Source organism: Mirounga angustirostris, unplaced genomic scaffold, assembly GCF_029215605.1.
Source record: "Mirounga angustirostris isolate CCGP_5_RB_7025 unplaced genomic scaffold, mMirAng1.0.hap1 SCAF_3, whole genome shotgun sequence".
NCBI classification, from domain to species: Eukaryota; Metazoa; Chordata; class Mammalia; order Carnivora; family Phocidae; genus Mirounga; species Mirounga angustirostris.
In genome coordinates this window covers 142,013,800-142,039,963 of record NW_026991711.1, presented here as the reverse complement: position 1 = coordinate 142,039,963, position 26,164 = coordinate 142,013,800, and the positions used below count along the sequence as shown (strand labels likewise).

The window sequence follows — 26,164 nt, the reverse complement described above, 5'->3', positions numbered from 1 at the left end:
AAGGAGAAATCCTAGCAAATTAATATCCTAAACTCGCTCCTGCCAGCATTTCTCTTGGGCTGCTATAATCCCAGTGCCAGAAGCCAGAGGCAAGGGAGGACCCCTCTAGGACTCAGCCTCTTAGGGGCCCAAGATAGAATGGAAAGGGGTAAGAAGTATATAGAAGGGCAACCAGAGAATATCCAGCACCCCACACTTGGCTTTCACAGTAAGGGCTTATTTCAGAAGGATTCTATATTTGTAATTAAGGGTGGAAATGGAGTGGAGGGGGTACTTGAAATAGATGGGGTAAAACACAGAAGTAAGAAGCCCTAAATCTCTTCAATAGATACACAGAATCTTCAGAATTCCATATGAACACAAGCCATCACTTAAGGCTCAAAGGGTCTTTCAAGTATTTCAAAGCTTACCTTTGCTTTTTGATACAATAGAGCTGCCTTCGTTTTTAGATTTTTGTCTCATACAGGCTCTTTTGTTTTTGGAGGATCCACCCCCTAATATATCAAGCCTATTAAAATATACCCATCATAAATGCAGTTGATTAGTTGACTTGTCTTCTTTTGTAGGCATTTGATAAACATGTATTTTTCATTTTTGCAGATTTGTTTTTGTATTTCAGGGCACAACAATTTTCAGCTCCCACATACATTTTTGACCCTGAAAAGCCCTCAATCCTTATGGAGCACTGGGTGTCTATCATGGAACACTACATCAAAAACTGATGATGTAATGTATGTTGACTAACAAAACATAATAAAATAAAATTAAAAAAAAAAAAAAAGCCCTCCATCCTTAGTCCTGTGTCTGTAGTAGTTACTGGATAAAATGAGCCTGACTTCCTCCCTTCGGTGGGTGTAAAGCTTATCATCTGATGACAATATCACCTCCAGTGAGCTGGTGGTTGGATCTGATCTGGTTTATGGTGTCCTATCTCACACTTCCAGAAACCCAGCTTATTTCTTCTTTAAGGGTCCAGTAGTTGGGGCGCCTGGGTGGTTAAGTGTCAGACTCTTGGTTTTGGCTCAGATCATGATCTGAGGGTCATAAGATTGAGCCCCACGTCGGGCTCAGCACAGAGTCTGCTTGAGATTCTCTCCCTCTTCCTCTCCATCTGCCCCTCCCCCCACTCACGCACACACTCTCTCCTAAAACAAACAAATAAAATCTTAAAAAAAAAAAAGTTCCAGTAGTTTCATTCCATGTGTAAATGTCATGTCACCTTCTGAGATTCTTCAGAGAGGGACAAGACATGTGTTTCTGTGAATTCACTTTTGGACTTTTCAAAGATTTCTTAGGAAACACCACCCTGGATATTCAGCCAGGTAGTTAGATAATTGATCAAATCAATATTACTAAGCACAGAAATGATGATCTTTTGTGTCCCACTTGGCAGGAGCAAACAAACAAAATGCCCACCACGTGTCAGATTCTCACTGTCCTGGGCACGGTCACATTCATTCTGTTGCCTAATCTTTCCAATAACCCTTTAAAGTTGATATTATAATCCCCCGTGTACAACAGACGTATCTGATACTCAGGAATTGAGGTGAGGTGCCTGAAACCCACATCGGGTAGGAATGAAATTACACGTGCCCCTGGAGTCAGTGCTCCTGAGAAGTGTGAAGCTGAAGTTTTGATCTTTCTTATTTTGGTAGAAGTATCGTATGTGTGTAAAATAATCTTTTTGCATTTAATGTGGCATTAAATGTGTTAGTGACTGTTAGTACACCTATAAATAGTTAGAAATCAATCGACTTGATCTTACTACTAAAGCAGTTGTAACTGGAGCTAGTGAAAAAGGGATAAAGAGAAGTCCTCTCTTGAATTTTAACCAGCACTTTCTTGCCTCTCATATCCCCAGGGTAACTTTGCCTGCCTTTATAACTCAAGGAACACATATGATAGTGCATTAAAATGGCTTGTTTGGGTGACAAGTTCTTCCCTGTGAACTTCCTGAATTTGCTTTACTACCTTCTTACGTATTAACAGCTCAGTGATGAGCTTACATTTTAGCTTCAAAATACTTTAGAGATAAATCTGTAGACTTTATAGATATATTACTAGGTACTATTGTTCTTACTAAAATGCAAACTTCTTGAGGGCAGAGATTCTTGTCTGCTGTGCCCATTGCTATAATCCCAGTGCCTGAACTGTATTTAAAAAAAGAGCTCACACACAAAAAAATGTTAATGAATTATAAATACATTAATTTTACTTTTTTCTTTCAGAAAGGACTCTTACACTAGCTTTAAAAACTGTACCCATTTTTCAATCTGCAGTAAGTCCTTCCTTTGGTAATGGTTCTAGGTAGTATAAATAAAGTCTGCCACCAGGGCACCTGGGTGGCTCAGTCAGTTGAGCCTCTGACTCTTGGTTTCAGCTCAGGTCATGGTCTCAGGATCCTGAGATTGAGCCCTGCATCGGGCTCCCGGCTCAGCAGGGAGTCTGCTTGGGATTCTCTCTCTCTCTCCTTTTGCCCCTCCCCCCTTCTCTCTCTCTCTCTCAAATAAATTAAAAAAAAATCTTAAAATAAAGTCTGCCACCACCAGCAACTGTGTAGATGGAGTGACTGTCTGAGTTAATGCCTATCCCAGTCTAGGTCTCAGTCATAGATACTGAGAATTTGTTAGAATGTATTAGACTGCAGTCCCCAGGAGTGCAGGAGCCACAACTTTCTTCTTGGTCACAGCTGTCTGGCCATCGTCTAGCAAAATGCCTCACACAAAGTCACCGCTCAGTGGATATTTGTTGAGTCACTAAGTGATGACAGAATCTAGAATTATAATTTAGCACAGTATTCAGTCCTGAGCATATGCTTAATAAATGTTTATTGAATTGCCTTCACTGATGTTCAAAAACAGAATCACGCCATGCATTCCAAAACTAAGTAGGCATTATATTTGAATTATCAGCTGTTTTGGATTATCTATGGGACTCTGCCCCACTGTTAGGGTGGTAAATTAAGATCTTACTGCATCAGCAAACCAAATCAGAGTAGTATTTGGTTTCCACTGGGCTAGCTTACTATATTCCAACTATGGCATACTTAATTTTAAAGCTGATGCTTACCATGATATCACTACTATTCACTAATCCAACAATATGGCTTCTTTCTAGAGTAGTGTGTTATTTACTAATAGTCCTTCTTTATTTCTTCCTTCCTGCTTTCCTTCCTTTTTCTTTTTTCCTGTCTTTCTTAACTCTGACTGTCATATAAGGATGTAAATGTCAAAAGGCAAGGATCTGGGCACCTGGGTGGCTCAGTCAGTTAAATGTCTATCTTTGGCTCAGGTCATGATCCCAGGGTCCTGGGATCGAGCCCCACATTGGGCTCCCTGCTCAGTGGGGAGTCTGCTTCTCCCTCTGCCTCTCCCCACCTCTTGTGTTCTTTCTCTCTCTCTCAAAAAATAAATAAAATCTTTTTTTTTTAAAAAAAAAGGCAAGGATCTTGATAATACTGACAAGTCTAGAAATGTTCAAGAACAATGAAAAGACAAGCAGCTTTGGAGGTAGACACTTGACCTTATTTTTATAATATATGGTCCATCTTCCCGGCTCTCGAGTTTCCTGTGTTGCACCAGCTTGCACTAGAAGACACAAGCTTCAAGGTTCTACCCACTCATTCTCTCTAGTTCCCATAAGAAATAAAGTACTTTGACTTTGGTTCCAACAAACATAACAAGACATCAACATGCTTCACATTAGGTCAAATGAATCTAAAAATATACATAGGTGACACACACCATACACCACACACACGCACACGCATGCACATACACACAAGTACAAACACATTTTAAATAGATAGCCAATTGGTGAACACCCCAAATCAGAAAGATCACACATTTCTAGTCTCACTTTGCCTTATGCCTGGCAGCTTGCCTGTAACAGAAGTCGCTAAATGGAAATATTTTTTAAGACATCTGACACGAAACTAGTTGTTTCTGAATAAGTCAATCGAACAGGATCACAGAAGATAGAGTCAATAGAGGGGAAAATGATGCCACCAATACAGACATCAACACTGAAGTAAAGGGGACGATGTTTAAGTAAATACACGGTGTCATCTGGTCTATAGAATTGTGCCACATCAGTTGTCCAGGAGAGTTTAGCTCTGTTCAATGTTAATAAATTAATCACTACATAAGTAATTATAAAGTATGAAATATTCAAGAAGTGAAAAAGCCTGATGCATGGCCAAGGTCTCCCACAACCCGGAACATTTTTTATTATAGATACAAACAAATTGACCTTAAGTTTTAAAATTTTAGTCCATTTTGTTAAGAAAAGTCTCTTCCCAGTATCACCAAGACAATTTTCTTCCCTCTTAATGAAGTCTTACAAATCTCTCGGCTGAACCATTAGAAAGATCTTTTGGTATGCTCTTTTGTATTTGAAATATCTCCTGCTTGAAATTAAATTCAGTCTTAAAATAGCAACTATATCATCTCCTAACCACTTCCCATTAATAACAGCGAACTCCAGAGATAAGTAAAGCAGCCTTCATGTGTCTGGAAAAAGAACCCTATGGATGATTTAAACGTTAAGAGTTGGTTACTTGTTAAGAAACCGTGCATGCACGTTTGTCAATATGAATGCCAGAAAGAAATGAAATCTGAAAAAAGTGAAATCATTGTACCGCACAGACTAAATCTAAACAGAGTTCAGCTTTTGTCTTTCACCATTATTTCTTCCAGGGCTGAATAAACACTTAGCTCATTAACATTGCCTTAATTCTCCCTAAAGTACAAGAGGATTCTGGAGAACGCAGATAGTATAAAGGAGCTCTCTTGATGCTGAAGTTTAGAGGCACTCATTCTTCAAAGAAGGTGAAGTCTGATGCCTGAGATAAATGCCCTCATCTGCGGTCATGATTGACAGGTGCATTTGGTCAGTTGTATGGGGGAAGGGAAGGGGAATGGAGCCTGAGTCCCAGGGCAGGAAGGCCCTCAGGTGAAAGGCTATTTCCTAAAACCGCCCACAAATACCTTCTACCTTCGCAAAACCTCCTCAGGTCAGTGTCTGCAGAGGCTAGCAATGGGCAACAAATGCTCTGCTCTGAGCCTCCATACAGTTATTCTTTAAAGACAGTTCTATTTCCTTGGTAAAGCCTCTTTCGAGGTGCTAAATTTAGCACTGCCAATGAGAAGAACAGGTGGTATGTGACACCACCAGATAGATCCGTCTCCCATCATGCTTTCCTGAGGCAGCCAATCAGCCGGGGATGTGGGGCTGTCAGCAGATCGGGCCCCATAAAAAGGCAGAGCCCAGCCCTGGCTCTTGAGCAGTCGTGCATTCCCAGCCTCGCCTCGGGTGTAGGGATTGCATAGAAAAGCAAAACTACACAGTCTCGGACTGTGTAGTTTTGTTTTTAAGTTTAGAGGCTCACCGATTCATGTCGGAGATGGTCGAAAAAACCAGCTCCAGATAGGACGTCGTTTCGGAAGCAACCTGGGGCTTTGTCCCACCCTTTTTGGGCACTCTTGAGAAATCAGGTGAGCGGCATCTTTACTTTTTTTTTTTTTTTAACAGCAGAGTCCCTTCCTTATTGATTTCTAGTTCCCAGTTAGAACTTTGTATTCCGGCGTAGGCGACATGCCTATGTAGGGGTGTTTGTCTAACTACTCGTTGTTGTTACCGATCCATTATTTAAATGTGCTCGTTCAGTTTTCTTTAAAAAGTTCAGTGCTTTGGCGAATCAGCCCAGGCAGTGATTCCAGTTGTGTGAACCCACCCCATGGTCTTAAAAGTGTTGAAGCCGAGGTCGGAAATGGTGATAGAAATGTTTGCTTCTGTCCTAGACTCTCTTTGTCTGCTGAGAATGTTCAAGGTTATGTTACTCAGTGAAAAAGTGAGACGCACCAAGAATAGCTCTGATAAAATGCATGTGGTATCAGCTACACCCTGATGACTTTTTAAGGGAATCGACTGCTGAGGGATCAGTTGCGGGACAGTGACAGAACACTTGCCCGCTGTCAGTCAACAGGGGAGAGTTTATTTTGGGAGTGTGACATTTTAGATGCATACCTTCAGCCTAATTACACAAAGGCCGTTCAAGAGCAAGTGCTAAAGCAACAAAATGGACCTATCCACTAGGAATAAATGACCAATTTAGACAAGTTAATTGTGACATATTTAGAAATTTGGGGGAAAAGCTACATTATAATTGTTTTATAAAATACCCAGTATCTCATGTATTTTAATTCATAATCAAATGATATGATATGAGCTAAATGTTGGTGTTAAGGGCAAGAAATAATATTTTAGAGACTTTTAATATCTAAATGCCCTTTGACTTCCCATCTTCCTGGATTTAGATTACTCATCATAAATGCCTATAAATGCATTGGTATATAATACCTAAATGGTGTAAAAGAATATAGCTATTTTTAGAAGTTGCACTAGGTTGTAAACAGGAAAAGTGAGGCATAAAAAGTTATTTGTCTTACATGTAATATGCTATATGGAGTTCTTGACAAAAGATTCACAAAAACTTTTGGATATTATTTGAACTTTCCAAATATACATTTTATTGTCTTGGAATCCTGGTTTCATTTTCTTTTTAACGAAGTAAAAAGTTACAATAAGGCACAGAATTATTACTAGAAAAATTACCATTCCATAAATTTTTAGTGAACAGAGAATTTTGTGAAAAGCAGTAATGAAGTATCTGACAATTGGGAATCTGCTTTTTATATCAGAATAGTGGAGTAGTTGAGTTGAATAATGTGTTTGTGCATCAGAAAATTCTTCACATCATCTCTCTGGAACTGACGGACAAAGGACTTTCTTCCACTTACAAGGACTTAAGTGCAAATTTCACATTCCTTTCTTTGATTTGGAATATTTGCATTGAGAAAGCACGAGGCTTTTAACTTTTTTACATTTTACAGCAGTGTTCTCTCTGTCAGATTTGGACCTTGTTCCTTACTAAGTACTCAAGTCAGTAGTTTTCTTTCAGCTCTGTAACAAAAGTTGGCCAATTCATGTAAGTTTAAATTTTCCCGACTACTGACTTCAACAGCACCATTTATTGAGCAGTTACAATATGAAGAAATATTAGAAATAGAAAGCACTGTAAGCTGTCTATGAAAGGCTTGCATAGTCAGTAAGACTTGCCAGAACTTTCCAAGTAAGGAAAGAAATTGAAAAGCTCAAATTTTTAGTTTTGGTGACTATTTTAAGTAGCCGCCTGGATTACTTAAAGCAATACTAGTAAGACCCAAATCTACGCCAACCTTAAAAATATAGAGTGAGGGAATGAAAAATACTGGGAGGAAGGAAATTTTTTTAACAATTATCTCTCAGCCATTGAACCGATGCACAGATCCATTCTGTTCTTTCCACACTTCTTTTATGGTGCTTCTCTACTCCCACTTATTCCAGTTTTCCTCTTTCCATCTCTCACTTAGGTGTCCCATCCTTGGTAAGACGGAATTTCCCTCTTTGACCACTAGAGGGCATTCCTTGCTCTGCTTTCCTTTTTTTTTTTTTTTCCATTTCTCTTTAGACTTGCTACTCTATTAGGCTCCCAATCAATGCAGAGTCCTGTGTTCAAATTGAAACCACGAAGGAGAAGCCAGACCCATCCCTATAGGGCCCACAGATGATCTCAGGAGCAATCTGTTTGGAAAATGTGTGTCTCCGCCATCTCCAGAGTAGCTCGAGTGGCCCTTGGCTGGGACCTTCTAACTTCTTTTCTCTTCCTTTTCAGAGTGCCTGAAAAGATGACAACTCAAGCACCGACGTTTACGCAGCCGTTACAAAGCGTTGTGGTACTGGAGGGTAGTACCGCAACCTTTGAGGCTCACATTAGTGGTAAGCTCACGCGTGCGCACTTGCCTGCGCCTCGCCGCCTCCCCGCCCCCGTCTGTGAACTTAGCTGTAGGACTCGGCAGCAGGTTTAAGCCCGGCTCTCACTTTGTAAAATTGGTCCAGCTGGATGGAAGGGCCATCCTAAGGGTATACCGTTCACAGAGTACTGACAAAATCTGACGATATAATGGCTTGGAAATGTTTTATTCATATTTATAATTCCACGAAGCAAATAATTAGCATTGGATTAAAATTGCTGTCAGAATCCAGCAGCTAAGTACGACCAAATTTGGTCATTCTATATTTGGGTTCAGCTGCAGAGCCAGACTGGAAGCCAGGAACCGAAGCCCAGTAGGGGCGGGCGGTGGAGCTGCGGGGCAAGGAGGCTGGGGCCCACTCCAGGTGCCCGAGAGTGGGAAATAACAATACCGTGGACTAGTCTAAGAAGCAGAAAACTTTCAGTGTTGAGCTAACTCCTAATGATCTTATTCTTGTATTTTCAATCTTTATTAAGTGATGCTAGTGAATTAAGATTTGCCAATCTTTGGAAATGACAACAAAAAATAATATATGCCACCAAAGAGAAACAAAGATTGACCTCTGAATTTTATTTAAAACGAAGTTAGGGTTTTTCCCCTTCTTTTTCTTCTTCATAACTCAGTTTAGAGTTCCAAAAAATGCATGATTTGTAGGACTTACCATCTTCTGGAAAAAATGGGGGTCATCTACAAACTATATTATAAATAATCTTGAAAATTATTTAATCAGTATTGTCTCTGTAGTATCCTAACTGGTCATATAAAATGGCATGGGTTAATTGAAAATCAAGTTTACACCTCCATGGTCTACTGTCCCCTTTTTTTTTTTTTTAATTTTTTGACTTCTAATAAAGATATAAAATAAGATCTCTTCCTTTCTCCTTTCATTTTCTATTTTATATGCCAATCTTATTCCTAATTGGTTAAGACGTTTACATTGCACAAAGATCACGTAATCAGTCTTCATTACTGATTGTATATACATATAGAGACCAATTCCATTCTTCTCACACATGATATACTCTGATTTTCCAATAATACGATTATATATCTTGTAAAGCTCAGTAACTTTTGAATTGTGCAGAACACAATTGGCTTCAGTGGGAATTTTGCCCATTTGTGGAGTAGTGCAAGCTTGCTTCTTCGTAGCTTCTTGTTCCGTCACACTATGTGCTAATAAATTATTAAGAAAACACCACTGAAAATATTTGACATTCATGAATTAGTCAAATAAGCTACTCACTTGGCCGTGGTGGGAGATTGGTTAATATAAGGACAAGAAGATAAATGTTCTCTTGGTTCTCTTCACTTCCTCCATTTTAATATAAAATAAACCCTGCTCTGAATTTGCTTCATGCCTTCTCAATGTACAGAATTTGAATATACTTAAATTATCAAACCACGTACATGTAGTTCTTAGCTCCACAATTTATGGCAACTGAAGAGCATTCAGCTTTTCTGCCTGCAACTCCAGGAGTCCATGTTGTTCTGTAAGACTAGGTTTGGCTTTGTGTCTTCTTCTACGAGAACCCACTTCTCTCTCTGCACTTTGTTTTACTGATTACACATTTGAAAGGCAGGAGAGTTCAAGGAGACAGTGTCCTTGCAACCACAGAGGAGGGACACAGATGGGTTTGTCTTCTTGGGCTTGCTAGGCAGCCCTTTTAGATCCTTTGCTGCTTTTGTTCTTTACTTGTTTCTGAAGAGGACAACAGTCACTTTTTATTTCAAAGTTTCCTTGGCTTCATGCTTTTATAAATCCCCTTCATGATTTTAATGATGTCTATTAAATTGTATCTGGGAGAACCCGGGACAGGAGGGCAAGAGATAGAAATTCTAGTCTTCTGTGTGCACCTCTAGCTGAGGGACCTTGGGAAAAAACACTGAGCCTCTTTTGGCCTCTTTCCTTTCCTATTAAATGAAGGTATTGACCTCTATACGAACCCACAGACCTCCCTAATTATCTGCAAGCGGACCCTGGGGTTAGGACAAGGCAGTGAACGTGGCGGGACGGAGCGGAGGACGTTGCAGGGCCCCATTCCAACATAAAGATGAATTGTGTTTGTGCTCCAGGTTTCCCAGTTCCTGAGGTGAGCTGGTTTAGGGATGGCCAGGCAATTTCCACTTCCACTCTACCCGGCGTGCAGATCTCCTTTAGCGATGGCCGCGCTAGACTGACGATCCCCGCCGTGACTAAAGCCAACAGTGGACGATACTCCCTGAGAGCCACCAATGGATCTGGACAAGCGACTAGTACTGCTGAGCTTCTTGTGACAGGTAGGCTGGAGGGGACCTGCCTGTCCTCTGCCCCACCCCCAGGGCATCTCCAGTCCATGGGGAAGGAGGTCCAGGAAGAGCTACTGAGGAACAAGTAGATGCAGCTAAGATCTAGAGAGGGACCTACTGGAGGCTGAATTGATAGCAGAGTAAAATTTAATTCTCCTCTCAAAATCCAGCACAAAATTGGCTGAGAATGTTTCCTCTATACACATATTAAACACTCAAAAGTGTATTAAGGGAATATTACAAACCATGTTTCTGAGCAAGTGGAAAGGCTTGGAGCCTTGTTTATAAGTCCACTAAGGAAACAGGTGCATCACCAGGAATTTGCACGTTAACAAGCTTCTAGATGATTCTGAAGCAAGTGCTCCGAAGACTGCCCATTTAAGAAACACTGCTCTTATCTATAAAATTCAATAATTCTTTACTTACTTTCCATATCTAAAACTATTATACCGTGGACATACACAGAAAAAGGCAGATGCATGACACAGTTTCCTCAGAAAAGTTACCACCAGTCTTCTTTGCCCCTGTCATTTCTCTCCATCCTTCACTTCCTGGTAAGATGTTAATCCACAGAACATTGTGTATTACTTTACACATGGCAAACAGTATCTGTATAACGAGCTACATAATGTTATATGTGATTAGCCAATACACTATACCACCAACACTGTTCAAGTATAGGGCTGTTATCGATGCATCAGGGAACATCATGTGTGAACTTTAACATACATCCAGAAAACTCAGAAATGAAAAATGCACAGGGGTGACAGGTTGTTTACTATTACTCAAAAACATGTTAAAATGGATCCCATTCTCTCTTCACATTTCTAAAAAATTTCTTTCAACATAATGGACCAAAAAAATCCCCTTTCTGTAGCATGACTAACATTAAATCATGTCACTATTTGGAATAACATTTAAATGCAAGTAAATATTTGGGTTATTTGAATACTGATCAATTTGGAGACAATTTAGGATTTTTGACATCAAATTAAGAGTTAGTGATTCTGTAAGTCACAGGTACACTTATCAAACCAACCATCAGAATTCATTTTAATGCAATTTGTTGAAATATGCAAAATTACTTTAACAGGTTAAGATAGTGCTAGATGTGAGGCTGGGAGGAAGTGTCCGAAAGATTCTCTTAAAACGTTATAACAATATGGAGGTTTTTTCTTAAAAAAAGGAAGGGGGGGCGCCTGGGTGGCTCATTCATTAAGCATCTGCCTTCGGCTCAGGTCATGATCCTGGAGTCCCAGGATCGAGTCCCGCATCAGGCTCCCTGCTCGGCGGGAGGCCTGCTTCTCCCTCTCCCACTTGCCCTGCTTGTGTTCCCTCTCTCGCTGTGTCTCTGTCAAATAAATAAATAAAATCTTTAAAAAAAAAAAAAAAAGGGAAGGATGGAAGAGGAAGGAAGGAAGGAAGGAAGGAAGAGTGGTGGCTTACGCTCCTAAACAAAAACAGCAAATAAAAATAAAATATGGTGGCAGGATTACCTTCTGCCATCTTCTGGCTCCTTTCTTGCTATGCTATGCATGAACTGGGCTCAAGGACAGTCAAGGGTGTTTGGTTCAGGGAGTCACTGCCTCGTTTTGGAAATGGAGCTGTGATTGTTTAAAAATAACCTGTCGGGAGTACCCTGGCTGGTGGTCCTGATTTTGCTCACTTCCCCCTGCAGCAGAGACAGCACCACCCAACTTTGTTCAACGACTGCAGAGCATGACCGTGAGACAAGGAAGCCAAGTACGACTCCAAGTGAGAGTGACCGGAATCCCTACACCTGTGGTGAAGTTCTATCGGGATGGAGCGGAAATCCAGAGCTCCCTTGATTTTCAAATTTCACAAGAAGGCGACCTCTACAGCTTACTGATTGCAGAAGCATACCCCGAAGACTCCGGGACGTATTCAGTAAATGCCACCAATAGCGTTGGAAGAGCTACTTCGACTGCCGAATTGCTGGTTCAAGGTATGTGCTAGAGGTGGAGAAACTGGGAGAAGGAGAGAGTACTTACTGATGGAGGCCGAAGTGGGGCCGGAGGTCCTCCCGCCTCCCCTCGGAGGCCTCAGGGATGCTGCGAGCTGAAACTGAAGCTGGCTTTTCAACACCCATGAAAAGAAAAGTCTCTGAGATTCCAAGCAGGAGCTCAGAATCACTGACGCACTCTGTGCTTACTAAGCCCAGTAGAAACTAGAAAGTATTTCAATTAAGTCATCTGTTTTCAAATTATTGACCAATAATGGATTTTAAAAAAAATGGTTCTAAGTAAATTCTTATCTAATAACGAACATATTCTATTTTAAAACCTAATTTATATTCATACAAAATCCAAAACTTCCTGCATTTTCCTCCATTGAGACAACTAGAAAATTTTCTTGACTCTGTAGTCAGAATTAGCATCATCTCTTTAGAAATGGGTCACCATGCCTCCTCCTGAATAGCTGTCTTTCCCTTCCCACAGGTGAAGAAGTAGTACCCGCTAAAAAGACAAAGACAATTGTTTCGACTGCTCAGATTTCGGAAACAAGACAAACCCGAATTGAAAAGGTATTTTTCTATACTGTTGGTTTTCAGATCTTTCAGATCATTGCTTCGCCAACTGTTCCCCCTGAACATGGGCTTTGTTTTCATCTTTTACAGAAGATTGAAGCCCACTTTGATGCCAGATCAATTGCAACAGTTGAAATGGTCATAGATGGCGCCGCTGGGCAACAGCTGCCCCATAAAACACCTCCCAGGATACCTCCGAAGCCCAAGTCCAGGTCTCCCACACCACCGTCCATTGCTGCCAAAGTGCAGTTGCCTCGACAGCAGTCCCCGTCGCCGATAAGACACTCCCCTTCCCCGGTCAGACATGTGCGGGCACCAACCCCGTCTCCCGTCAGGTAAAGCCTTTTAAAGTAGAGCAAGTCATTGTGCATTTTTGAATTAGGTTTCATCCAGTAAGATGAGAAATAAGACAAAGAAGGAAGAGAAATAGAAGGAAGCAATAAAAAATGTAGCATGTGAGAAAGGAGGTAAGCCGAAAGGTCCTGAATCCTCACTGTCACAAATCTTCACTGTCCACAGGTAAATTGGACGACTTTATAAACTCTACTTCTGAATTCCTATTTGTATTCCATTTAACAAACATCTGCGTTAAAAGCCAAGAGAAAGCCATGAAATAAAAAGCACAGAATGTAGGGTTGGAAGCTCTATGTTCCATCAGCCTGACCGTTTGCTAACAGTGTGACTTAGGGAAATAATTGTAACAATGAAATAGTTGCTATTATATATTGGCCACTTTCTATCAGACATTTGATTGGCATTGTATGTATATTATCTCCTTAAATATTCACAGCAACCTCTAAGAATTATCATTCCTAATTTTATAGATAGGTGAGTGGAGCTAGAGGTTAAATAATTTGCTTAGGGTCTTAGTCATACCATTTGTACATTAAAGAAAATCACAATAAGAATGATCTCAAGGAGTGTTGTGAGGATTCAGTGAGATAATTAGTTGAAGGTACTTTGTATATGGAGCATAAGAACATTTGTATAGTTATTTTCTGATAAGAAGTAAAACCTTCTAAATATTTTGCATTTGCTTATGTCATTTTCCATAGAAAATAAGATGGGTTTCTATGCTTAGTTAATATGGAGGTATTTCAGAAAGTAAGCATGTATCATCAGGGCTCAGAAATTCTATAAACAAGTGTAGATTATCCATAACAAATTTGAAACTTTGGAACTTGGCTTCACCTGCTGAGGTTTTTAATATGATGAACTGAAAAAATGTCCAAAATTTGGGGTAAACAAGAAAACGTTTCTTGATCAATTTATACCATTGTTTTAGTGTAGAGAGAGTTCCCCTGCCGAGAAAAATTTTAAAAGGAGAGTAATAAGCAGATAGTTGGCCTAAAAAATATTCAAATTTACTTAAGTTACTGAAATCAAAACACTGTGGTATTGGTAAGTGAATAGAAAATACACCAGAGAAGCAGAACAGAGTGTCTAGAAATAAATTCAAGTATCCAGTAGATTCCATTTTTAATCAAAGTGACTTTTCAGTTCAGTGGGAGAAAGGATATTTTACTTGATAAAGAATGCTGGCCCGATTAGCTATCTTTTTGGAAGAAAACAAATATAAACCTCTACCTCACACCATTTACAAAATAAATCTCAGCCTGACTAGAAAAGCTAAATTAAAAAATAAAAACTAAAAAAAATATGAAACTATTTGGGAAAACATTTGTGAGGGAGAGCTTTTAAAAATAGATTTGGAGATTCAACTATATTAAAATAAAAACGTATGTATGGCAAAAATTAGGTCATTGCTAAACCAAACAGTGCATTTGTGAAAATATTTTAGAAGTGTCTCTTCCTCAAGATATTTCATTGTTTCTGCCTTGAAAGTATTATATCAAATATACAATGGCTACAATATGAATGGTAGAAGCCTCAAAACCTTGCATAATATACACAACTGTATACGTTGATGCTCAATAAGAACCCACAAAGAAGCAAAGTGCAAACAGTAGATCTAGGGGGGAAATGTTGCAACAGTTACGACAGAGAACTAAGTAGCAAATATATTAAAAAGCTTCCACAAATTAATTTTTAAAGGAAAAAATAAACAACATAAATGGAAAAAAAATGAACAGAAGACAGCATTTCACACAAGAGGCGATGCAGATGTCCGACAAATACATGAAAAATCCTAGATATTTTCCAATTTTTATTATATTGGCCACTATGAAAATTAAAGGTACTTGTAAACACTAATATGAAGGAAGACTTGAACCAAAAGCTCAGTTTTAAAAACATGTCTAGCTATCAAATAAATAAAGTGTTCTGTCCCAGGCTAGCTCCAAGTTTGCACACCATGAAATCGCAAGACAGGCCAAATGTGATTTCTGGGGGAGATAACAACCTCACTGTATTTTTAATCCAAGCCTAAGGGTCTTTTAAAATTACAGAGTCTCCCTGATTCCGTGGAGCGTTTTGATTGTCTTTAGCAGCTCTGGCAGTTCATTAATAACACTCCCCGTTACTTAGTCCCGAAATTTGCTTTAAAGTAAGAAATAAAAATAGCAATTTATAGAGAAAATAATGGCTATCCAAGATAGACTACTTCCTAAAATGTCTAATGGTTTAATCTTGATTTTTGTCGTAGAGTAAGGCAAACATATTTTGTTGAATAAGGTACGTGTATCTAGCTGTGACCCAGTGATTATGTTTTATTTTAAGAGCAAAAATAAGCACTTTCCTATAATGACTCAAATTACATTGATTTTTCACAGTTATGGGCTTACCTGCAGCCTGCTGCTAATCACTCATGTCATGCTAATCATGTCTAACTCTTTTTGAAATAAACTCACTTTATGATGAAGAGCAAGAATGAGGCACAGGTTGAAACTTGGAAGTACATGTCACTTTGCTTTTCTTCAGTTGGTATAGACACTACATTTAGAACAGTGTTAGATGTCTTTGTTATATTTCTAAGGCAGTCACTTTTAAAACAGAGACATGTTCCCCTCGATTTCCCTTTACTTGATTAGGACTTCATGTATAAAATGTAAATTGATTGCCACCAAAAAACCGTTCTTCAAGAAAAGGACTAAACATGGAACTGGTTAATATTGTAGTATACTGTTAAGTTACTCTGTCATTTAGAGCAGATACCAACGGTGCCTTGAACCTTAATTAGAAGAGTCGTTTCATTTATGATCAGTGTAAGTTAATGCCAGAGTATATAAATATTTTCCTGTAGGCAGTAGTTATATTCAATGATGAGGCAATACTGCCATCTAGAGGGAAAAGTTGATTAAGAATCGATCAAAAATTAAATTATGAAAATTGTTATCTTAAAATAGTTGGCCAACCCCTAGAATTATTGGTGTAGATCAGGGACTGTCTTTTTTGGCCATAAATGTCAGGAGTTAGCACATAGATTCTTCAAATGATGCTATTGCACTTGGGATATACACAAAAAGCAATGAAAATTATTTTAGAAGAAGCACTTTATCAATGTAATAGAAAAACGGTGGAACCCTTGGATTTCCAAATAGCCAGTTACCATAGTAACTATATGGATATTAAAAGAAGTCCAGAGTACAACACATTGAGAGTGAGCGTAAACACAGGGAAAATTAAAAAGAGCAGTTCACAACACTTTGACCATTGCACAGCCCATACCCAAAAAAGCTCTGCAAGAAGAGTGCCAAGAACGCTTCCTCCTAGCCTGGAGGTTCACAAGGCCTGTGGGCATAGGTGAAAGCTGCGAGAAGTCTATAGGGAAAGAAGAGGCCAGACTTCTTTAGCCCAGAATTGCACACGCATTTTGGTTACAGAAACTTTTCCTTGTTCGACACCTGACATACCCTCCCCCATTGGGAGAACAGAGAATTTTAGAGTTCTGATTACTGTAGTCACCATGTCCTTTCTTTTGCTGTATTTGAAGACCTTCTGCTGTCTTGACTTTTTTAAATGGTGAGAAGGTGGGCCAGGGCACAACATTCTTTAGCTTAGAATTCAGTCTGATTCTCTTACCGAGTTACAGCAGATAAGGTTAAGGCTTACCAAGATTTAAAACAAATTACTTTCAATCAAGTACATTATTTGCCTCTGAATAGGTTATTGGGGCACACATTTTGAAAAAACTCTGCCTTAAGCACTTCCAGATTTTCCTTCCATTGTTCAGATCCTGTGACCCGGAGAGGAGTTCTGGGTCTTGCCGTTCCTGATCTCTGCCGTCTGGTTTTCAGATCCGTGTCTCCAGCGGGGAGGATCTCCACGTCCCCCATCAGATCCGTTAGGTCTCCATTACTCGCCCGGAAGACCCAGACCCCTGGTGTGGCCCCCGGCCCCGAAATGCCTCCTCCTTGGAAGCAAGAGGGCTATGTGGCCTCATCTGAGGCTGAGATGAGAGAAACCATGGTGACGAGCGCCACCCAGATCAGGACAGAGGAGAGATGGGAAGGGCGATACGGGATCCAGGAGCAAGTGACCGTCAGCGGAGCAGCGGGCGCCGCCGCCAGCGAGTCGGCCGGCGCTGCCTTCGCCGCGGGGGCTGTGGCTGCTGGGGCCGCGGAGGTAGGTCGGGGCAGGGCTGTCCTGCTTTGTCTTCCTTTCCCCGCTGGTGTCTCCAGCCAGCACCCTGCCATGAAACTCCGTCTCGTGTGGCTTGGAGGGGTATTGCATATGAACAGACCAACATAACAGAAACTGAAGGTCAAATTTGGCTCATGCTTTGGAAAGTCATTTTTTTTAAGATTTTATTTATTTATTTGACAGAGAGAGAGACGCAGCGAGAGAGGGAACACAAGCAGGGGGAGCGGGAGAGGGAGAAGCAGGCTTCCCGTCGAGCAGAGAGCCCGATGCAGGGCTCAATCCCAGAATCCTGGGATCATGACCTGAGCCGAAGGTTTAATGACTGAGCCACCCGGGCATCCCTGGAAAATCACTTTTAATTGGGATAAAGGCTCTATTCTGTGAGGTTTTCAGAAAAGACGCGTTTTAACAATACATGCCCTCTCCTCTTGGCAATGACACACTTATCCCACGTACGTTTTACTGGAGGCAGCTCATTTCCTTTTCTTTAATATTTATTTTATTATGTTATGTTAGTCACCATACAGTAGAGCATTAGTTTTTGATGTAGTGATCCATGATTCTTTGTTAGCGTATAACACCCAGTGCTCCATGCAGAACGTGCCCTCTTTAATACCCATCACCAGGCTAACCCATCCCTCCACCCCCCTCCCCTCTAGAACCCTCAGTTTGTTTCTCAGAGTCCATTGTCTCTCATGGTTTGTCTCCCCCTCCAATGTCTCCCCCTTCATTTTTCCCTTCCTTTTCCTAATGTCCTCCCTGCTTTTTCTTATGTTCCACAAGTAAGTGAAACCATATGATAAGAGGCAGCTCATTTCCATTGAACTTTCGTATTGTCTGCTGGGCATGTCATTTTGAAAATGGTCTTGGTCATTTCCCATCCAGGCAAGACAAGAAACTGACAAAAGTGCCGCTGTTGCGACCGTTGTTGCTGCTGTTGATATGGCCAGAGTGAGAGAACCAGTCATCGGAGCTGTAGAGCAGACTGCTCAGAGGACAACCACGACTGCTGTGCATATCCAACCTGCTCAAGAACAGGTAGGCACGCAGCTGGCCAGAGCGAGCTGGGCGAGATCCCGTGGCAAACCAGCGCTCCAGGCACATGGAGCGCAGCGCCGAGCCCAGTGTGGCCCAGACTTCTAGGACCCTCTGAGCAAAAGATGGTCTGAGATACCAAGGGTGTTGAAGATATAAGTACCTAAAGTTCCTGGTCCATGTCAGGCAGGTAGACAGACAAGAGTGAACTACCAAAATTTGGTACAGGAGGTCAGAGAAGGAATTTAAGTATCAACATGGTCCTGGGTCGAGACAGGCAAAGGGTGGCCAGGAAAGCCAGCTAAATGAGGAGCGTGCATGTGCATCCATTGCTGTGGTTCCAGACCAGTCAGTCCAGAGCTCAGTTGCTCCAAGAGCTGGGGGTGTGTATGGGGGGGGAGGACCATTATTGCAGGGCAGACGTTACCTTTCTCCAAGCTTCCCCCAAAGACTTTTGCTTTTACTTTCCTCAAAACAAATGTGACATTTGATTCACAGCTGAAAAGTGTTATAAATCCAGGATAATTTCCCACCTCATATTTGAATAGATTTCTTTTATAGTTTAAAATCACTCCAGCTTTCCCCCTTATCCTCGCTTGGGTGATGTTTCTGTCTGTATCCTGATTTATTATTGGAACTTCTATATAAGGCGCATGAAACTATTTCCTTCCTTTCCCCTCTGAAATTCAGATTAAAAAAGAGGCAGAGAAGAAGACGGCTGTAACGAAGGTAGTAGTGGCCACCGATAAAGCCAAGGAACAAGAATTAAAATCAAGAACCAGAGAAGTAATCACAACAAAACAAGAGCAGGTGCATGTAACTCATGAAAAGGTGAAAAAAAATGGCTTTTGATGTGAAATTATTGTTGTCGTTCCCTGTGTCAGCACACATAATAATGTATACCGCAAAGGGTTTTGTTTCTTGGGCAACATAGTTTTTATCACACTATCAAAATCCCCTTGTATCTGTGTATCCCTGGGTATCAGATTTCAAGGTCCCTTCGAGTCCCCAAATGTTTCACTTGTGTAGACAAAAGGGACTTCTTTGAACACAAACAAGGGGTTCCATCTCTGTTGCTCTGGAGGTGCGCTAACTAAATATGTGACTAGAGTGAGGGCAAACCGGGAAGAGTAGATGTTGAGGAAGGAACAGAGAAGGACACTAAGCACACATTGCTTTGAAAAATAGCTTGGCAACTGCTTCTTGACCTCCTAGGAGAACCTTGGAATATGGATTTGAAGTGGAATGGACAGCATGGGTTTTGTAGGTCAAATGACCAAAAAAAAAAGTGAAAAGGACAGTCATGATTGGAGGCTTTCAGGGACAAATTAGATTAAGGCCATTTGGTAGGGCTTTTGGCCAGGGGAGCCAGTTGTCAGCTGGGGGGTTTGAGAAGATGAACTTTCAAGTCTTTTTAAACCCTGACATCCAGAATGTCAGGGATGGTGTCTGAGATTGGCAAAGAGGAAAGAGGCAAATGGGGAAAACTTCCCTTCCTCTTCCCCTTTCCCCCCTCCACATACCTTAGGCATCCAGATCAAAACAGCCTCCTTCAGAGGGCTACGGATTTGGAAAACATTTTGCCTGGGATGTGTACAAAACTTTTCTCCCCATAATGTCTCAATTTTAGAAAAGTAAGTCTGGATATCCCAAGCAATCATAATTAGGAAAATTTCCAAAGCAAAAATTTCATATAAATGTAGATTGTAAATTGTCCATACTTGATTTCTCATATATAAAACTAAAGGGTCAGACAAATTACTTCTAAGGCCTTCCATTCTAATATCCGATTCTCTAAGATCACCTTTAGATGACAAAAGTGGCATAGAATAGTATTGCCCATATATCCATTTATGAAAATTGGAAGTCTTTTCAAAGAAGATGGCAATTCTCCAATTCAATTAAATGGTATTGAACCCAACTTTTTTTTCCCTGAGCAACATAAATTATGGTTTAGACAGAGAAAGAGTATGGTCCTATTAAGGAAAATGAGAAGATTTATTTAGTGATATCTCCAGAAAAAGAGGATTTTACTTCTTTCTTCAAAGAAAGAAGTTTGTTTGGTATATTGTTTATATTTAATAAACATTATGTCACTTCCATTAGCGATCAGGAGACAAATAAGAGTTTGTTTTTATCATTGATTTCAGATAAGAAAAGAAACTGAAAAAGCATTTGTACCAAAAGTAATAATTTCCACAACCAAAGCCGAAGAGCAAGAAACTAGAGTTACTGGACAAATTACTACAAAACAAGAACAAAAACAAGTAACTCAAGAAATGGTAAGTCGGATTTTGTGAATATGTTGTAGTTCGTTGACACATAACACATTCTGGTCAGCTGTGTACCCTATTACCAAAACCTCTAAATGAAGGAGTCTTTTGTATGTATTTTCTTTTTGTTGTTTCTCTGAAACTCTTTCATGATGGAGATTCTGTTTTCATTGCACAACTTTCACTCAATTCATCAGTTTTGGGGAGATTGTCTATGAGAACCGTTTGGGAGCACATCTATGACATTTCTAGAGCATATTTAAATGGAAGACAGATATCACCCCAATCAAGTTACCCCCATAGAGTTTTCTCACGCATAGCCTCAGCCCTCAGTCACTTCGGTTGTAAGACCTATCTGTGCATGCACACATGCGCATGCCAGCCGTGAACACTCCAAGTAAATATCAAGGGAAAGTGAGGAAGTGCTGGACATGAGGAAACACTGGTCCTTCTTCAAGAAAATGTCCTAATTCGTGATTGACAAACAGGGACCTAGAAGTGTTTGCTACTTTTGTTTCGCGGAGCCACGTGCAAACAACCTCAGTGTCACCAAAATCCACTTCTCTTCCGTGTGTGACATCCAGCCTTAAGGTGTCAGGAAAGAAGCATCTCTTTTTAACTCTTTCCTGTTCAGGTGGGTGCCTGCCCTCACCAATCTTGATCGCCTGTTCTTTGCTGATCCCAGAGCTATTTTTTAAAAGGCCTAGCTGAGAACACTCTATTCTCTTCGAGGGCTGGCCACAGGCTACTGAATGAATTTCCCTCTCCTTAGAGGGAGGGAGAGACTTTGAATGCCCACATCCCCTACTTGGCATGATCAAGGGCGTAGAGATCCCCGTTGCCATTGCAATACCAGTTACTGGCAAGTTCAGCCTGACTATTTTCCAGCCATTCGCCAGTGGCTGCTCACTGGGACCTCATGTGTCAGCATGTCTCGAAGATGAGACCTTTTCAGTTTCTAGGGCAATTTGCGAAGGAGCAAGTGGGCAGAAATGAAGCCTATTCCTCAGGAAAACGAAAGTCTGTGTTTTAAACGTTAAATGTTGGCCCTTAAAATGGAAACTGGTGGTACTTTCTCTCTTACCACTAAACATTTTGTATTCTTCTGGATGTTGCAAGAGTATCTCGCCATTTTGAACCTCAAACCTTTATTTTACTCTGAAAATCAGATAAGACAGACAGCTCTGACCACCGCTGCATCTGTGGTGGTAGCTGCCACCGCAGAGTCCACAAAGCCAGAAACAATCCAGGGAGCTCAAGAAGAAACTGCCACACACCATGATCAGAAGCACAGAACTCAGGAGAAGGTGATGACCCCCTGCCGGTGTGCAATTCACTCTTCATCATGTCATTTGCAAGCTGCCTACGTGTCCATCATGGGTCTTACTCATCACTTTTTCGCCTCATCTTTTTATAACTCGAATAGAAAACTCCCTCAAAATCTCTCACAAACCCTTTGCCACCTCTCCAGCTTTCACTGCCACTTTTCATTCCTAATTTTCAAACTTTCTTTGGATTGTTACTAACATGACCCTATAGTTCACTTTAATATCTTCCAGTTTTCAAGTCACTTGATAAAATGCAAAATATGTGTTAATTATGGCTGTGCTGGGATTTCCCGTGTATTATAAGAAGAAGAATGCTGAGAACCAGAAATGCATCCTTTATTCTTTTACTGCTGATCACATTTTTTCCTTTTTGACTGCACTTACTTTGATACTGTTAGCAATGAAACAGTATGGACGATCCAGGCAACATATGATAGGTTTAAGTGTGATGGAAGTGTCTGTGAGCAGGAAGAAATTTGCTTCCTTTCTCGGATTTGACTTAAGTTTCTTTTATTAGAGGCTGTATGAAATTTAATGACCATTTTCTCACCTTTCTTTTTATCATATGACCAGATAATGAAAGAAACTAGGAAAACAGTGGTACCTAAGGTCATAGTTGCCACACCCAAAGTCAAAGAACAAGATTTAGTATCAAGAACTAAAGAAGGCATCACTACCAAAAAAGAACAAGTTCAAATAACTCAGGAAAAGGTGAATACACATCTTTGAGATGGGAAAAGTTCATCTTTAAACTAATTTCTAGCAAACCGTTAACTATGATGTGCTATGAGTTATTAGTCTGTATTTTCCTTTTTGAATCCCAGACTAAAAGTAAAATGGTGACTGTGTGACCACTTACCATTAATTTTATCTGCACATTTGATTTTCATCCATCTGTAACATGTGTAATTCATTTTATCCCCCCATTATTCTTTGCATGAAGATGAGCATTGTTAGCCTGATTTTTAAAAAAACAATATATGGGAACATCTGGTGATTTTGTTTTTCTAGTTAACATTTCTAAGTTTTGTGATTCCCAGTCAGTATATGCAAACATTGTCAAGTAACTTCTTTTGTGTAGTTAACCCTGAATAACTTCATCCTGCATCCCCACTAGGCGCAGGGGCAGGGGGTGTTCATACCATGTGTGTCTAAAGCCCTGTGCAATTTCAACTTTGATTTTACTGTAACAATCAGATGAGAAAGGAAGCTGAGAAAACTGCCTTGTCTACAATAGCAGTTGCTACTGCTAAAGCCCAAGAACAAGAAACAGTACTGAAAACTAGAGAAGGAATGGCCACTAGACAAGAACAAATCCAAGTTACTCATGAAAAGGTGATGCTTGCTATTCCAAGTGTGCAATCCCTCTTTTATAATCCATTAATCCCAATCTCAGAATTTCTTATGTATGAGACACTATTAACCTAATTTATTTTTAGATGATTAAATGATTGGAAACTAAAAAACCAAATTATCATTGTTAATATTACTACATATTCCTCTCTCCACTGATCTCTTCACTATTATTTTCCATTTTTTATTATTAACATCTAGAAGTTCTCTGGAAGTTGGTGACTGAAATTGCATGCAGGTTGATTTTAAGATATTTCATGAACATTAAAGAAAAAAGTACAAGTAAATGATGAATCTTACTGTCATGAAGATGTATGTTTTGAGGGGTCATAAATTCAGTATCTTACATTGTAAAGTATGGACTTATTTCAGGAAGATACCCATAATTTTTTCAAGTGAAAGTTTATCTTTTGTTCTTTCTGTAAATATAAATACCAGATGAGAAAATTATAGTGCCCACCATACTAACTCCTGCTAAAGCTAAACAAGATGCAGTATTAAAATCTAGAGAAGGAATCACTCAACCAAAATACACATAAGCCATGAAGAAGTTTACTTGTAGCATCTATTTGTAGTTATGAAATCTCCATGAATTAGCCAACTTACCATGACTCTGTCATTTACTCCAAATAAGCTATTTACCTAATTTTATTCCTTATTGTCAATATAGTATTTGGAAATTATCAACTAAATTTCTTTAATGTCATGGCTGAATCCTGTCTGTATTTTTCTCAATGTTGTTTTCTATCTCTACATCTTTGGTTTTTTTCCCCTAAGGCATGATTTAAGATCAACTTTCTAAACCTTTACCCAAGTCTGATATTGAAGGCACATCAGCCTTTCAGAAATCTCACTGGTGACAGCAATTCCAATATGTAACATACTTCATCAGTGATTATATTTAAATTGCTCGTTTGTCCTGAATCACATCAATTTGACTGTCTTATTTTTGTTGTTAAAAATTAGTGGGGTGCCTGGGTGGCTCAGTCGGTTAAGCGGCTGCTTTCAGCTCAGGTCATGATCCCAGGGTCCTGGGATCGAGCCCCACGTCGGGCTCCCTGCTCAGTGGAGAGTCTGCTTCTCCCTCTCCCTCTGCCTGCCTCTCTGCCTACTTGTGCTCTCTCTATCTCTCTGTCAAATAAATAAATAAAATCTTTTTAAAAAATTAGCTAAGAATGGAAACTGAGAAAATATCTATACCCAAAGTAGTAGTTACCACTGCAAAATCTACTGAACCAGCCACACTGCCAAGGACTAGAGAAGGATTTGCTATTAAGCAAGAAGATCTATCTTTTCCGCGAGGAGATGAAAACTGATGCCGGAAAGCACTGCTTCATCCCATTTCATCAGCAGCAGCCATAACTTTTCATCTCGCCTGAGTCGTTGTGCTCTAGTGTTCCATGTAATTGCTGAAGCGATCACCAAGCATTAGGGACGATCAGACCCCATTCAGCTCTGCAGGTGCAACAGTTAGCGTTTCTCGTTGTGAAAAGCCAGATTAAATAACACTTTTCTTGGCATCTCCTAAATTAATTTTCAGCATTTGACTGGTCTGAATTGGGGTCTCCTGCTCCAGTTCTTCTTCCTGTTGATCTAGGTTCAAAAACTATGAGAAATGTGAGTCCACTAAGAAAGCAAAATGGTACCAGCAAAGAGGACACACCTGTGGTTGTCCACCAAACAGCATGTCTATGAACTCGATATATGATAACTCAGGAAAAAATACGTAGATGCTTCTCCAATTTGAAATATCCTACCCATAATTAAGATTCTTTTTCTTTGCATAAGTTTTAAATAATGTATATTTGTACATGTCAGTTGGCAAATAATTTCTTTGAGCCTAAGTTTTCTCGTTAAAATAAATAAAACCTGATTATCTCACAGACTGCGGTTGAAAGATTCAAATGAGATATAATGTAATCACTCTGCAAGCAAAGTGTAATATATGTTAAGTATACACACACACACACATATATATAAACATTTATATGTAGAGAGAGAGAATGGTGTATCAGCCTTTACATATATATTAAAAGTGTATGTATACTTAATACATATTACTTTGCTTGTAGAATGATTGCATTTACATCATATCTCATTTGAATCTTTGGCCTACATTAAATATGTATAATATATGTTAAATATATATATTTGTGTTATCTGTCAAAGATAGGTAACATTTTAAAATATCTGTAAAATTCAAATCAACTAATGGCCTATATATTTTAAAAAAGAAGAACAGATGAACAAACTTAAGTCACCTAAGCCTCACGTATATTTTACAGTCTCTCCTATGATGCGATGGTAAAGTGAAATCGGCATTTGCAATCCTTCACGGAAGATCAGATTGTTTGTGGCTTACTGGAAAGAAGCACTGAATGAAGCCCATGATCACTAAAGGCCTAATGTCATCTCAGAAAAAAGCCCTTATTTGTATCTTAAATGATTCTGAGAACAATTTTAACAGATATATAGGTAGCATCCTTGAAGACCTTTCAGATGTGATCTAGATTTCATTCACAGCAGCAGAAAAGAAAACTGGACATTAATAAAATATTCCAGCATTATTTTTAAAGAGCACTGATGGACACCGATATGCTATTTCCCAGTATTGCATAGACTCGTAATTTGTAAGTCACATCAGCTAGTTTGCTTTCTTTAAAAAAGAAACACCTTTGCAGACTGTTTTCATTTATGTTAATCAGATTCATGGAAATGAGAAAACAACATTTCTGTTTTTTTCTTCACTTTACCTCCCAGTAATAATGAAAGTAAATTGAACTTCACTGCGAAAGGTTCTCTTGAATCCAAATATGATTAACACTTTCATTTTAGTCAGAATCTCTTCATTCACATTTTTAAGAAAGATATTTTTTCTTTTTTTTTTTAAAGATTTTATTTATTTATTTGACAGAGACACAGCAAGAGAGGGAACACAAGCAGGGG

The 26,164-nt window shown here is 39.7% G+C and overlaps 1 protein-coding gene across 9 annotated transcripts in view; it reads left to right on the top strand.

Moving 5' to 3' along the window:
- Window positions 1-5,288: 5,288 nt before the first annotated feature.
- TTN (titin) overlaps window positions 5,289-26,164 on the top strand; it is a 275,368-nt gene continuing 254,492 nt past the window's right edge. For all 9 annotated transcript variants that reach the window (XM_064586770.1, XM_064586777.1, XM_064586776.1 and 6 more), the window contains exons 1-12: window positions 5,289-5,495; window positions 7,715-7,818; window positions 9,927-10,130; window positions 11,818-12,105; window positions 12,599-12,684; window positions 12,778-13,022; window positions 16,884-17,211; window positions 18,115-18,267; window positions 18,955-19,095; window positions 20,415-20,546; window positions 22,439-22,576; window positions 23,063-23,200. In XM_064586770.1, coding sequence (XP_064442840.1) covers window positions 7,728-7,818; window positions 9,927-10,130; window positions 11,818-12,105; window positions 12,599-12,684; window positions 12,778-13,022; window positions 16,884-17,211; window positions 18,115-18,267; window positions 18,955-19,095; window positions 20,415-20,546; window positions 22,439-22,576; window positions 23,063-23,200 — 1,944 coding nt within the window. In that variant the 5' untranslated portion in view covers window positions 5,289-5,495; window positions 7,715-7,727. The remainder of the gene's footprint in view (window positions 5,496-7,714; window positions 7,819-9,926; window positions 10,131-11,817; window positions 12,106-12,598; window positions 12,685-12,777; window positions 13,023-16,883; window positions 17,212-18,114; window positions 18,268-18,954; window positions 19,096-20,414; window positions 20,547-22,438; window positions 22,577-23,062; window positions 23,201-26,164) is intronic.